The sequence below is a fragment of the Triticum aestivum genome, chromosome 5B (genome assembly GCF_018294505.1).
Source record: "Triticum aestivum cultivar Chinese Spring chromosome 5B, IWGSC CS RefSeq v2.1, whole genome shotgun sequence".
In the NCBI taxonomy this organism is placed as follows: Eukaryota; Viridiplantae; Streptophyta; class Magnoliopsida; order Poales; family Poaceae; genus Triticum; species Triticum aestivum.
Genome location: NC_057807.1, coordinates 713,657,295 through 713,670,975, shown reverse-complemented (window position 1 = coordinate 713,670,975; position 13,681 = coordinate 713,657,295). Strand labels below are relative to the sequence as shown.

General features: G+C 45.7%; 1 protein-coding gene across 1 annotated transcript; it reads right to left on the bottom strand.

Moving 5' to 3' along the window:
- Positions 1 to 7,700: 7,700 nt before the first annotated feature.
- LOC123117904 (4-coumarate--CoA ligase-like 7) lies at positions 7,701 to 11,345 on the bottom strand. The gene is made up of 5 exons (XM_044538569.1): positions 10,289 to 11,345; positions 8,709 to 8,895; positions 8,469 to 8,614; positions 8,323 to 8,390; positions 7,701 to 8,169 (listed from the first exon to the last, which is right to left on the bottom strand). Exons 1-5 carry the CDS (start codon positions 11,321 to 11,323, stop codon positions 7,941 to 7,943), a joined length of 1,665 nt encoding a protein of 554 aa, XP_044394504.1. The 5' UTR covers positions 11,324 to 11,345; the 3' UTR covers positions 7,701 to 7,940.
- Between the last annotated feature and the right edge of the window lie 2,336 nt (positions 11,346 to 13,681).

Here is a 13,681-nt window from a genome sequence, read left to right as displayed (position 1 = left end):
TCGGGATGATCAAAAGGGGGGCTTGCCTGGAAGCTCCGCTGAAAAGGAAGAAGGGTCATTGTCGACGTAGTCGATCACAGGGGCGGCATCGGTCTCGGGGTCTACCGAGAGAAGAGGGGGAAGAAATAATAAATATAAAGCAAACAAAGCATCACAAAGCATAACATGGAAATATGATGTGCCGGGTGTGACCTAACGTATGGCTACACGATAAAGGTGAAGGGGGAAATCAACCGAGAATGTTTTCCCGGTTCCGGACCTGTGTCAGACAGATGACCGAAGGGGGAATGTTCCATGTTCAGATAGTTAGAGACATCTAACAGGTAAACGGACCGCGTATACGGATTCGTCTCGTTTTTCTGAGCAACTTTCATGTAGAAAACATTTTCATCCGAGTTACGGTTTATTTCCTAGTAATTTTCAAAGATTAAATGATTTTCAGTAATTTCTGGACTTATTTAAATTCGAAAATAAAGTAAAAGGAAAAGGTTAGATGCACCCGAAAGTGTACCCAGCACTGACCAGCGAGGTCAGGTCAACTGTTGACCCAGCAGTCAACAGTTGACTGTTCAGTTGCGGGCCCCAGGTGTCATTGTAACAAGTTTAACAATGTATTAAGGGGGGGGGGTTAATTAGAGGAGTGGGGCCACCTATCATACGGTAGTTAGAGTATTTAGAAGGGGGGGTAGCTTTTTTTTTTTGAGACAACCTCGCGAAACTCTTTATTAACCCGTCACCACGTTTACAGGGACGAAAGAGAGGTTTCCGGGATGCCCTAACCAAACATGGCGGCCATCACCGAGAGTATGAGCATGTTTCGCTAAGTTGTGAGCTTCATAGTTCAAGCTCCTGAACTCATAACTAAATTTACAGAAATCAAAAGACAAAGAGTGGTCTACTATTTCATGAATAATTGCTCCATAATTTGCTGCATTTTTCTTCCGTACTTCCTCGACCACCCCCTTACAGTCCGATGCGACATGGATCCTCCGAAGATAAAGGTCGTCTGAGAGAGCTAAAGCCTCCCTTATCGCAAGCGCCTCGAGGGTGTGTGGATCATCTATATTTCTGAAAAAAAGGGAGGACGCTCCCAAGAAAATCCCGTCCTGATCCCTGCATATGGCGCCAACCGCACCGAAGCCGCGTCGAGAGACAGCGGCATCCACATTCACCTTTGCTGTATCCTCAACCGGCCTGATTCATCGAGTGGACCTAGTAGCTGCAGCATCGCTTGGTATCCGATGCTTGGGTTTCATAACAGGGAGATCCCTCAAGTAGCTATTGATGAAACCATTAGTGGCGCTTGGAGACTGAAAAATATCCTCATGGATAGCCTTTCTCCTCACTCCCCAGATTGCCCAAAGTGTCACTATGAGCCTTTCAAATAAATCTGTCGGCAACGTTTTATGTATAGCAAAGAGCCAGTCCTTGGCCCTGTCCTCTTGCCGCTCACTCATGGCCTGCACAAGATCATCAGGGGCCAATGCCCACACACCGCCCGCCATTGGGCATTTCAATAAAGCATGTTTCCAAGTATCCATCGCCCCACACAGCATACAAGTGTCAGTCGTTGCCATATTACGATGCTTTAGAACCTCCCCACAGGGCATGGAATGCCTAGCAAGGCGCCATACAAACATTCTCAATTTGGACGGAACCTGAATGTGCCATATCATACTCCACATATTGCTCTCATTCTGGCCAACTGAGGTTCCCTCCTCTTCGTGTATCCACGCTTCTCGACCCAGCTTCGTCCGCATTATCATTCGTATGCTGACCTCACACTGAATATACCTCGACTCTCCTCGTGCCAGGCCCAAAAATCTGGAATCCTCCGTGTACATAAAGGTATCTTCAAGATCACTGCAGCATCAAAAGGTGTGAATATAGTGCGTATATACTCCTCATTCCATGAGGCCGTAGCTGCATTGATCAGCTGCGCCACCTTGGTGGGGGGATTAGGCATGAGTGACGTGATGGGCCTCTTGTAGTTATCCCTAGGAATCCAGTTATGCAGCCATATATCTGTAGTCTTCCCATCTCCAATCCTCCGTACTATCCCCTGTGATAGGATGTCTCGGCCATCAAGAATCGCCCTCCAAATCTGAGACTGATGAGGACCTAGCTCGGCTTCCAGTAGCGAGTTGTCAGGGAAATATACAGCTTTCGGCAATCGTGTACTGAGAGACGACTCGTCATTCATAGTCCGCCATGCTTGACGTGCGAGTAATGCCAAGTTGAAAACCTCCAGGTCACGAAAACCCAGACCTCCCAGGTGTTTTGGCCTAGTCATAATATCCCACGCCACCCAGCTCGGTTTCCTTCTTCCCTGTTTACTCCCCCACCAAAATTGCCTGATAATTGAAGTTATGTTCTCGCACAGTCCTCTCGGCAACCTGAAACATGACATGGAGTAGACAGGTATAGCTTGTGCTACAGATTTGATCAATATCTCTTTACCTGCCGGTGATCGTAGCTTCTCCATCCACCCTTTTATCTTCTCCCAAACACGGTCCCTCAAATATCTGAAAGTACCGTTCTTTGAGTGGCCAACCTCAGTGGGCATGCCCAAATAGCGCTCGTTCAAAGTTTCATTATGGACTTGCAAATTGTCCTTAACAATATCCCTCACTGATCCTGGGCAACCTTTGCTGTAAAAAATTGATGACTTCTCATTGTTGATCCTTTGTCCCGATGCACTACAATAAGTAGCTAGCAGGTTTGACACCGCTAGAGATCCCTCCCCACTCGCCTTGAAAAGTAGCAGGTTGTCATCTGCAAACAAAAGGTGGTTAACGGTAGGCGCCGTTGGGGCCACCTTAATACCTGCCAATGATGATTGAGAACTGGTTTTGAGTAGGCACGAAAGGCCCTCTGCTGCTATCAAGAATAAATAGGGGGAGATTGGGTCTCCCTGCCGAATACCTCTCGTAGGTTTAAAAGAATCAAGCTTCTCTCCATTAAATAAGACCGAAAAAGATACTGATGAGACCATACCCATAACAATGTCAATCCACTGTACTGCAAAACCCAGCTTTGTCATGATGGCCCTCAGATATGTCCACTCAACCCTGTCATAAGCTTTCATCATGTCCAGCTTCAGGGCGCAAAAAGCATTCGTTTTCGATCTTGAGCGTCTCATAAAGTGCAAACACTCGTATGCACAATTTATGTTATCAGTAATCAACCTCCCAGGCACGAACGCTGACTGCTCTTCCGATATGATGTCAGGCAAGATAACCTTTAATCTGTTAGCAACCACCTTCGAAGCGATCTTGTATAAGACATTACAAAGGCTAATAGGCCTGAATTGAGATAGCACCGTGGGGTTTGTTACCTTTGGGATCAAAACTAGCACCGTGTCGTTGATGCTTGCCGGACTCTCCTCTCCACGGACTATTCTCAGAACAATCCTTGTGACCTCCTCTCCACATACATCCCAATGGCGCTGGTAAAAATGAGCCGGAAAACCGTCCGGGCCAGGGGCTTTGGTGGGAAACATCTGGAACAAGGCTACCTTAACTTCCTCGTTTGTGTATGGAGCACACAGAGACGTGTTCATCTCCTCCGTCACCTTGCGTGGGACATGATCCAACACCGCGTTCATATTCTGGACCCCCTCAGACTGGTATAACGTTTGGTAAAAATTGTTTGCTAGCTCCCTCAATTCTGCCGGGTCGGATATCTCCACTCCGAGCGAGTTTTGTAAAGCTTTGATCATATTCTTCTTGCGGCGAAGGCTAGCTCGAAGATGGAAGAATTTCGTATTCTTGTCTCCCTCTGAAAGCCACTCAATTCTAGCTCTTTGCCTCCACATTATCTCTTCCCTATGGTACAACTCAATCAGGCGTTCGTTAATTTTCAGCTCAACATGCGTTGGTTTGGTCCTCAGCGGGTCACCTTTAAGGCCCTCCAAGGCCTTCTTTAACTGTTTTATCTCCTTCCTCGCACTGCCAAAAGGGGGGGTAGCTAACAGGGGATTAGCTCCTGATCTAAACAGAGGGCCGGCCCCAACGTGCGGTGGCCCAGGGCCATGGCCGGAGCGCACACACGCTCGACCAGCCAGAGGCAGGGACTAGCCCTGGCCGAGCACTGCCTGGGAGGCGCACAGCGCGGGCGGCGCGGGGAGAATGAAGTAGTTAGTGCAAATTTAAAGATATACTCCCTCTGTCCCATAATGTAAAATGTTTTTTGACACTACACTAGGGTCAGAAAAACGTCTTACATTATGGAATGGAGGGAGTAACATATTTCGCGAAATAGGAAGTATGGACCGACGGTGCTTTATGCAATGATGTAATAGGCAGTATGGACCGACGAATCTTAATTAATGAAATGATTCAAAAAATATTTCTCAAAGGCACAGCTCCGGCGAGTTGCTTATTGTTGCCGACTCGGATTTTGTATCAAACTCGGCGGACAGAAGTTCGCCGAGTTCCCGATAAAATAAACTCGGCGAACTCTTGGAACTCGGGACAAAACCAGATTCTAGTAGTGGGGGAAGGTAAGGAATAAACAGACGTCCTACTTACATCCATCTAACACATCTTTAGTTCAAAGAGTTGTGGCGCTACTAGGTTCTGCGACAACTAATATTTAGGGTCTTGCCCAAAGCACTGTGATAAACGCTTGCGTCATGGCATAAGAGGAGCTCCTCTTCAGGCCCGAAGCACCATGATAAACACTTGCATGTGGTGTGCTTCCACTGACGTTGGGTTTCCATGGCCCATCACATACGTGGCAACACAAATGCAACAGATACGACAACGGCAACCGGCTGACACAGATCATTTTCCAGTTACTATATGTGATGATGGTTGTAGCTTTGTCCACTGTTCGCTGTCACTCTATAAACAAGCTATCCAATTGAAGATTATATAATACTCCCTCCGTCCGGAATTACTTGTCATCAAAATGGATGACAATGGATGTATGTAGAACTAAAATACATCTAGATACATCCATTTCAATGACAAGTATTTCTGGACGGAGGGAGTAACAAAGATCGTTACCAAAGTTGGTAACCTATCACGCATCATGACTGGCGCGCGTATTATATTGTCTATAAACAATAAATGGTTAAATGTGGCTGCCATATGCGCCAGACATGAAATATTTCATCATATCACTAGATTCCAATAGTACAAAGTACTATATCTTATCTGCCAAGCCCAAGTCTTCTCTTATTCGCCACTCTACAAACAATATATCCAATTGCAGATTATATGATAATTAAGATCGTTTCAAAAGTTGGTAACATATCATGCACCATGACCTGGCACTGGTATTTTTATTTTCTATAAACAATAAATGGTTAAGTTTGTCTATCATATGCACCTAACATGCATTATTCCATCATATAACTAGATGCCAATACTACAAAGTATATCTTATCTGTCATGCCCAAGTCTTCTCTCATTCAGCACTTTATAAACAATGTATCCAATTGTTGATTGTATGATAATAAAGATTGTTTAAAAAGTTGGTGACCTATCACGCACCATGACCTGACGCGGGTATTTTTATTGTGTATAGACAATAAGTGGCTAAGTTTGGCTGCAATATGCACCTAACATGTAGTATTCCGTCATATAACTAGATACCAATAGTACGTGGTATATCTTATCCGTCATGCCCACAGAACATATTATTATTGTTGATAAAAAATGAATGGTTAAGTTTTGGCTGCCGTTTGCACCTAACATTCCAGTGGAGATTAACCACTAATGTTGTCTTCACTGTGAAGTCTATGTACGTGTATCTTACAGATTCTTGACCTATTTTTCGCAGAAAACACATTTGGAAGACAAAGGTTTCTTTCAAGATCAAAGTTTTCATGTGGTCTTTTGCAGAGAAAGGTAGTTCTTACCAAAGATAATCTTACTAAGTGTAACTGGCATGGCAGCAAAAAATGTTATTCTGTGATCGGGAGGAGATAATTCATCATCTATTTCTGTCGTGTCCTTTTTCTACATTGATCGGACGTACGGTTCATGTTTCATACAATTTAGCACCACAAAGGAGTATTTCAAATTTATTCGCAAACTGGTTAGATAGTATTCATCATAAGCTGCCGGTCCTCGCTGAAGACCTCTTGTGAGCAACTGTGCCGAGACCGCATTCGTTAATTTGTAGTCTTGGAAACTACTACAAGCGGCACCTCTCCTCGGGCCCAAGGGAATGCCAGCAAGCCACAGCATTACAAGCAGCCCAACCAACGTTATGGTGGCTCGGAGTGGACCCGGTGAGCAGCTTGCCTCTCTCCCTTATAGCATGTGGTGGTGGTGGTGGTGGTGTGTGTGTGTGTGTGGGGGGGGGGGGGGGTCGAAGATCGGAACCCTGAACCAACCACCTATAGCGTCTACCTCTTCACCCACCTCTCGGCTCTTCTCTTCCAGATCCCCTTTCTTGGTGCTACTTGAACTACATGTACCTTATATTCATGATAGATAGATCACTAATCCGCTTGAGGTAGTTAGATATGTGTCGTAGGACCCCTCCTCTAACACTCCCACCCCCACTTCCCCATGTCTTCCTATTATTTACTAGTAATCATGCACGTGCGACGCACTTGTCGACTTATATGTTTGAATTAATCATATTCGAAGGATATGAAATTTAGAAGCCATATTTATGGCACATTTATTTAAAAATTAATCGAGCGAAAACATATAGGACATACAGTTGTCTTTTTGAGAACCATATCGTATAGTTCCTCCGCCCGGTTTTATTGGGCCCCCTCGTATGACCATCTATATGACTAAAAAAATATGATGTATATTTTACCAAAAATATAATATTGGATTTGTATTTGAAAGATTTTTCACACGGTATATTTTTGGTGACATGAAGCTTATATATTATTAATTAAATCTTTTACCAAAATTTGACACAAAATACAAAAGGTCTTAATAAACCAGAATGGAGGAAGTAATACGCAAGTAATATTCGACATATCATCAATTACATCAGGTTGTGAATTTAAAAGCCTTTAGTCCCAAATAGGTTGGGATAGGCTAAAGTTAAAACCCATAAGATATTACAACCAACTCATGGTTCTGGCACATGAATAGCAAGCTGTAAAATACAGGAATGTAATAAACATCACCTCCACTAATAGTAGCTTTAAATTAGCACCTGATATACATGTTCTCGGGTTTCTTTTTGCCCTTCGCCATCATTAGTTTAATCTGCAATACCTCTTTGGCGGCCACATTGTCCCTTCCGTGGGTGTTGAAGCAAACATGGAAGTAGTTAACTAGAAAATAAGGGCTCTCTCAACAAAACCAGTAGAATTCTAAAGCAAGCGGATCCTTTCTTTTTCCTATGTTTCACCAGATATGATGCATGATTTCTTTCCTTAATTAAGGTGTTTTATTCCTAATTAAGGAGTTTTCATGTGATACATCATTTGGAGGACCTGGTGCGTTGGTGTTCGGGTGTGAGGGGTTAGGATTTGTTGGATTCACACAATTCCCTCCTTTTTTACGTGAGAATTCGCTCTTTTATAAGTAGTGGAGATTTTCTAAGATGTTTAACGACCATCAACCTGTGGCATTAGTTTAGCCTTGCGCAGCTGCAATCAAACAAGACCACTATGCCCGTCGCCAGCAAACTATGCCCACCCTCATTTCTTTTAAACAATATATCTCCACTCTCGTGGTCAGCATGCGTCTACGTACGCAGTGTAGTCCTGGCGATTTGGAAGTATAAATTAATTCTAAGGAAAAAAATAATTCGAATACAGCACTGCAAGGTTTGAGCAATAACTTTGAGCAGTCCACAGTTTCAATCTATACAACATATACAATGGGATGGAAATGGAATCGTGATTTACCATCCATTTAAATTTTATTGTATCGGTTTAGGACCATGCATGCCTGCAACTCTTGTTTTTGCCCATTGCAACACATACGGAAGATGGTCACGATCGAGCTTCATCACAGTCTTGACACATGACACGACGGCACAAGGTTTGACAACTGCCTCCTCAAGATCTTCCCAGCCGGCGATTTGGGTATGGAGTCGACGAACACCACCTTGCGCACCTTCTTGTACGGCGCGACCTGCTTCGCCACCTGCTCCATGACTTGTGCCTCAGTGACCTTGCTTCCGGGTTGCCTCACCACGAGCGCCATTGGTATCTCTCCTGCCTCTTCATGGGGATATCTGCAGATCCACTCGCACGGTCAGTACTGCATGACCGACCGACCGACCGAGTAGAGTCTCCATGTTCATTGTCAAATTCACAACATTTATATTATATGGTATGCGGTAAGCTGTCACGATCCTTCTCGGAATTAATAATTTCAGTGGACTTACGGCATAACAGCGGCATCAGCAATTTCTGGCAGTGATTGCAGGACAAGCTCCAGCTCTGCAGGTGCGACCTGCAGTATTCAGTTTATCTAGGTAAGCATCGTATCCACCATTAGAGGTAAATTGTTCACGAGCTAATAAGAGCAGACCTGATAGGCCTTGTACTTGATGAACTCCTTGAGCCTATCCACAATGAACACAAACCCATCCTCATCAATGTAGCAAAAGTCGCCCGTCTTCAGCCAGCCTTCCGAATCGAAAGCGGCCGCGTTCGCCTCGTTGTCGCCTACGTAACCTGCACCGACATAGAAGATAGAACCATAAGTGATCTCAGTACACCTGAAATAACCAAGCGAGGGTGACGTGCAGGAAGATGTTCGTGGGGTAACCTGTCATGATGGAAGGACCTCTCACGCACAGCTCCCCTTTCTGGCCGACCGACAAGGGCTCGCCGGTGACGATGTCGACGATCCTCACCTCGACGTTGTGGTAGATGCGGCCGGCGGAGCCTACGCGGGAACACTCCTCCTGGTTGCTCATCAAGGATATGCCCCCAGTCTCCGTTGAGCCATAACCCTGAAGCAGATTTACAGCACAAGATTTTAGAATATGTACTGAAAATCTCTTAGACTTGCACAAATTTGACACGGTGAGCATATCTTATCGCTGCGGATTGCAATCGTCATAGGGTGCCATCTTATAATGGTCTGTGTTCAAAAGTAACACAACATTCTGTGGTCAAAAGCGTCTGGGATCATGATCAGGATGGATCCCAGCAGTCCAATCACATGGTTGGTAATCCGTCATCGAAGATTCAGGCAATTGCATGAGTCACGCTGAGACATGGGAAGCCAGTAGCATGGGAGCATGCGAAGCCCGTAGCGCCTACCCTTTTACATGTTCATGTTCAAGTTGTTTAAAATTTTCAAATAGATTCAGTTTGTGCCTGGTTCGAAGGATCAATGGCTGAAAATGGAAACCGTGGTTCCAGAGTTTTTTGTTTATGAGATATTTCGAGAAAAGTTGAAACACCGAAATTTTGGTTGTTGCGGTTTTCAACACAATCAGTGACCAAATGTTCACATCAACTTGACTGAATTTCAATAAAAAATTCAAATTACTAGATTATAGTTCTAGTATTGTTTGACTATGTCCCGAACTGGTTTTTGTGATGTATGCCTAATTTGCATGCCACATTTCTTCTGTGAGGGAACTCCCACATTGAGTGGCAGTAGGCTTGGTGGCTTGAGATATACCAGGAGTCACAGTTCCGCCTCACGCATGTTGAATGTAAGATTTAATTTAGTTTTATCTTTTAAAAAACGGAGGCAAAATACTGCTACAGAGCCATAACAATAGTAAACACATTTCTCTTCCCAACATGCATGCTGCACTTTTGGTCCATATATATGCATTTGCTAGCTTACGACATATTTTAGGTAATTTATTTTTACCCGTATGTGTGCATGCTTAGTTAGCAATAGCAGCTTCTGATGGCGTGATGTATGTTCTTATCAGATCTTTGTTGAATAATTAATAAAGGTGGTTGTATGCATCGATTGATGCAGAGGCCGGGGGTTTAACCTCCTTATCAAAAAAACAAAGTTCCTATGGCATACCATATACTTCTTCGGTCGGTCCCATACCTCACTTGTCATAAACTCGGTTGCTAGTCACTTTTTGCGGCAAGAGTGGCTACCAATTTGGTGCGAGAATTTGCAACACTTGTGTCATAAAAATGTGGCAAAGTGTGGAGGCCAACCAAGCATGCACTTGAAATTAATATGGCCTTTCTAAATTAGAGTACCTTTATAGTATTATCTCTTTCAAAAAACAAAAAAGGACATTTAGTTTATATGTAGGTGCTCTAGTGCGAGAATGTTACGATGCATTTGTCTATTCTTCCATTTAATTTAATTTAAATTAATGTGATTTTTCGTTGTCAGAGAATAAGAAAGGAAATACTGACCACGCAGAGATCCACGTGAGGGAACCGCTGCCGGAACTGCTCCGCCACCGATCCCGGCAGAGGGGCGCCGCCGCAGATCACCCGCAGCAGACTCGGCAGCCGGCGCGGGTGTTTGGTTATCCCCAGCACCACGGGAGGCGACGCCATTATCTCCGTCACCTCCCACCGCTGTGCTGCCCCCAGCATTCCCCTTAACCCCGTCCCCGTGTCTGTCATCACAACGGTGGTGAGTCCCCGCGCCAGCCCGTTGAGCGCGAAGAAGAAACCCATGGCGTGGAACATGGGAGCACCCATCAGAGTCCTCTCCTTGGCCTTCCGCGACTTGACGTGCAGGTGCAGGGCGTGGAACCCCAACGCCTGTGCGATCAAGCTCCTGTGCGGTACGGCCACCGCCTTCACCGGCCCTGTGGTGCCAGAGGAATAATGGATCGTCGCTGTCGCCGACTGGCACACTACTCCATTGTCCAGCTCCAGCGGCTGGAGCACCGACTCCTTTTCATCCCTGCCGTCGTGGAGGTGGAGGAGGGAGCGGAAGTGCGTGGAATCCAGGAGGACCGTGGGGAGGCCGGCGGGGAGCTTGGCGGCGGTGGAGGAGACAGCGAAGGCGATGGACGCGCCGGACAGGGACACGAGGCGCGCCACCTCGCCGCCGGTGAGGGCCGGGTTGGCGGGGGACACGATGACGCCGGCGGCGAGGAGGGCGAAGTGGAGCACGGGCACGTCGAGCCGCGCGGGAGCGAGGACGAAGGCCACGTCGCCGCGGCCGAGCGGGAGTAGACGCGATCGCAGGGCGCCCACAAGCGCGCGCACCTGGGACAGGAACGCCGGGTAGGAGATGGCCTCGCCGGTGGCGGCGTCCAGGAGCGCGGGGTGGGCGGGGAGAGGCGACGGCAGCAGCGACAGCACCAAGGCCGGGAATGTGAGTGGGACTTCCGCCGCCGGCAGCGGCTGCGGCGGGCGAAGGCTGGCAAACGATTTGGTCGTTGCGCAGTAGCCGGCGCCGCTGATTCCCCCGTGGCCGTGGGTGCTCGACATTTTGGACTGGGAAACTCGTGGGTCGTCGGAGTTGGGTGATGGGGAGGAAGGAGGCTGCGGCAATATATATATATATCTATAGATCGATGGAGGTCACAGGAGCAGCAGCAATTGGAACGTGGATTTTTCCTAAAGCTTTGCGCGCAACGCGAATCCCTGCGAGAGTGGATTTTCTACCATGCACGGGATCGCATTTTTTTTATTTATGTGGGACCTCTTCTATAGTGTTTTCTCTCACCTAATGTTACATTGTGTGTCAATCTATCAAACTGATTCTTAGTAATCTAAAAGTTTGTAAATATTAATATATTTTATTGCAACAAAACTTTGAACTTATCTAGTATTTAACAAAACATAACATAGTTATGTGTACTTTTATAGTATGTTTCAGAATGTTAATTTTTTTTGAAATTATTCAAATGAGGTCTCGTTTCAAAGATCTCGTTGTAAAAAACACAAATATGAAAACGGATCTTAAAATGTACTTTTGGATCAAATGATAAAATAGATTTTAACTTGGAAATAAAATGATAAAGCATAGGAAGGTGGAGCTTAGGTGGAACAGTGTGCTTGCATGTGATGAGAGAAAGATCTAACTAATTAACTGAGCACCATAAATGCATGGCATCAGATATCAAGCAAAATCAACGGCGCATGCATGCACGGTACCTCCCGTGCATGGGAGATTAGCTTTTCTCGAATCCCTGCCGCTCATCTTACGTGATATCCAATTGATGTGGGCCATCACTATGTCAGCCATGCAATGTATGATACAATACTTTATATTTTTTGTCACAAGTCCCTGCATTTATCAGGTTTTGGGGCGGCATGGTAGACTGCAATTCCTTTTAGTTGTGCCCGTAAAACTACGTGGATGCTAATTAAGATCTGACATACAAATTAATATTCTGAAGATTCTTTTTTTAACGCGCCACAAAGCAAAAATCACGCTGTGTATACAAAGTTCTTCTAATTTTTATGGCAAAGTTCGGAGACCATGTTAACAAAGTTCTTTGGTTTTAGATAAAAACTCTAGCAAAGTTCTTTCATATTTCTAACAAAGTGTAAACCAACTATTCAGAAAGTTCTTCACTGTTTGAAACAAAAATGTGTTTCAAATGTATCCAAGATTGGTCTTGTTCTAAAGGGCTTGGCGTCACGAGTTCAAGTATGTAAAAGGAATCAAAAACGCAATTTTGGTTTTAAAGATATGAGCCATCTAAATTGTCAAAAGAAAATAAAAAGTGATGGAGTTAGAGGATGGAGGAAAGATAAAGTAGGCATGCATGTGTTGATGTAAGACATGCATGTGTCAGTGTGCACTGGAAGAGAGATAGAGAGAAGTACCATACACATGCAAGGGCGCACATCCACATGAAGTAGCAACGACAGGGATTGGAGTTGTGCGCCTAACCAGTTGGGCATAGACATATTCGCAGCAATTGACTAGTGATCAAGCTAGCGGGCAGGCTTTTTTTCCTTTTTAATTATCAAGCGCCAGCGGTAGCAGAGTAGGCGAGTAAACAGTACTACTACACAATTCGGGCTAGTGCTTTTTGAAAAAAAATTCAAAAAGCTACCACAAAGTTGAAAGTTGGTTGGCTGTTTCAGAAAACCCAAATGGCCGTGTGGTTTAAAATCGTTCTGGTTTATGACAGGTCGGGCCCGCTAAAGACGAGGTGCTTACCGCAGCTAAAGACAAGGCAGAGGAGGACATGCAGGGCAGGATCGGTGTGGCCGTGCAGCTCCGCGGTGGCGGTCGGACGGGCATTGAGGGGGAAGGGGCTCAGGGTAGCGGAGCTTGACGCGGGTATGTCTTGAGAGTCGGCGGCGGCGTAGCGAACTCGAGGAAGGTCAAGGCAGGAAAGTACAAGGCGTGGCCACGTTGAGGAATTTGACGACGACGACCTCGGGCCGAGGAATTCGACATGTGGGCATCGTCTACAATGCACACCGGCCCGATTCATCACGTGAGCCAAAGCTGTGGTCTGTGGCGATAGGCGAGGAAGTCGACAAAGGCACGGTGGTGTGGCTCATGGTGGTGCCCGGCCATGTCGACAACAAGTGGAGGCCATGGCAATGCCCCAGGAGCTCTCTGGAGATGGAGGAGGGTCTCTTCCCACTGAACGCACATCGCGTGAAGGCCTGAAAAAATTCAGGAAAATGCGAGCACCGATGTCAAGTCAGGACTTGAACCCTGGTGGACCGAGGATACCACTATCCTCGTAACTGTCCAACCACATGTTGGTTCGTGTGGTGCCACACATTCTAATGTGCTTTAAAGCTCTCTTTTTTGCGGGGAAAACTTGCATTCTATTCATTAAACATCATGGTGGTACAAAGAACATCAGAAGTAAC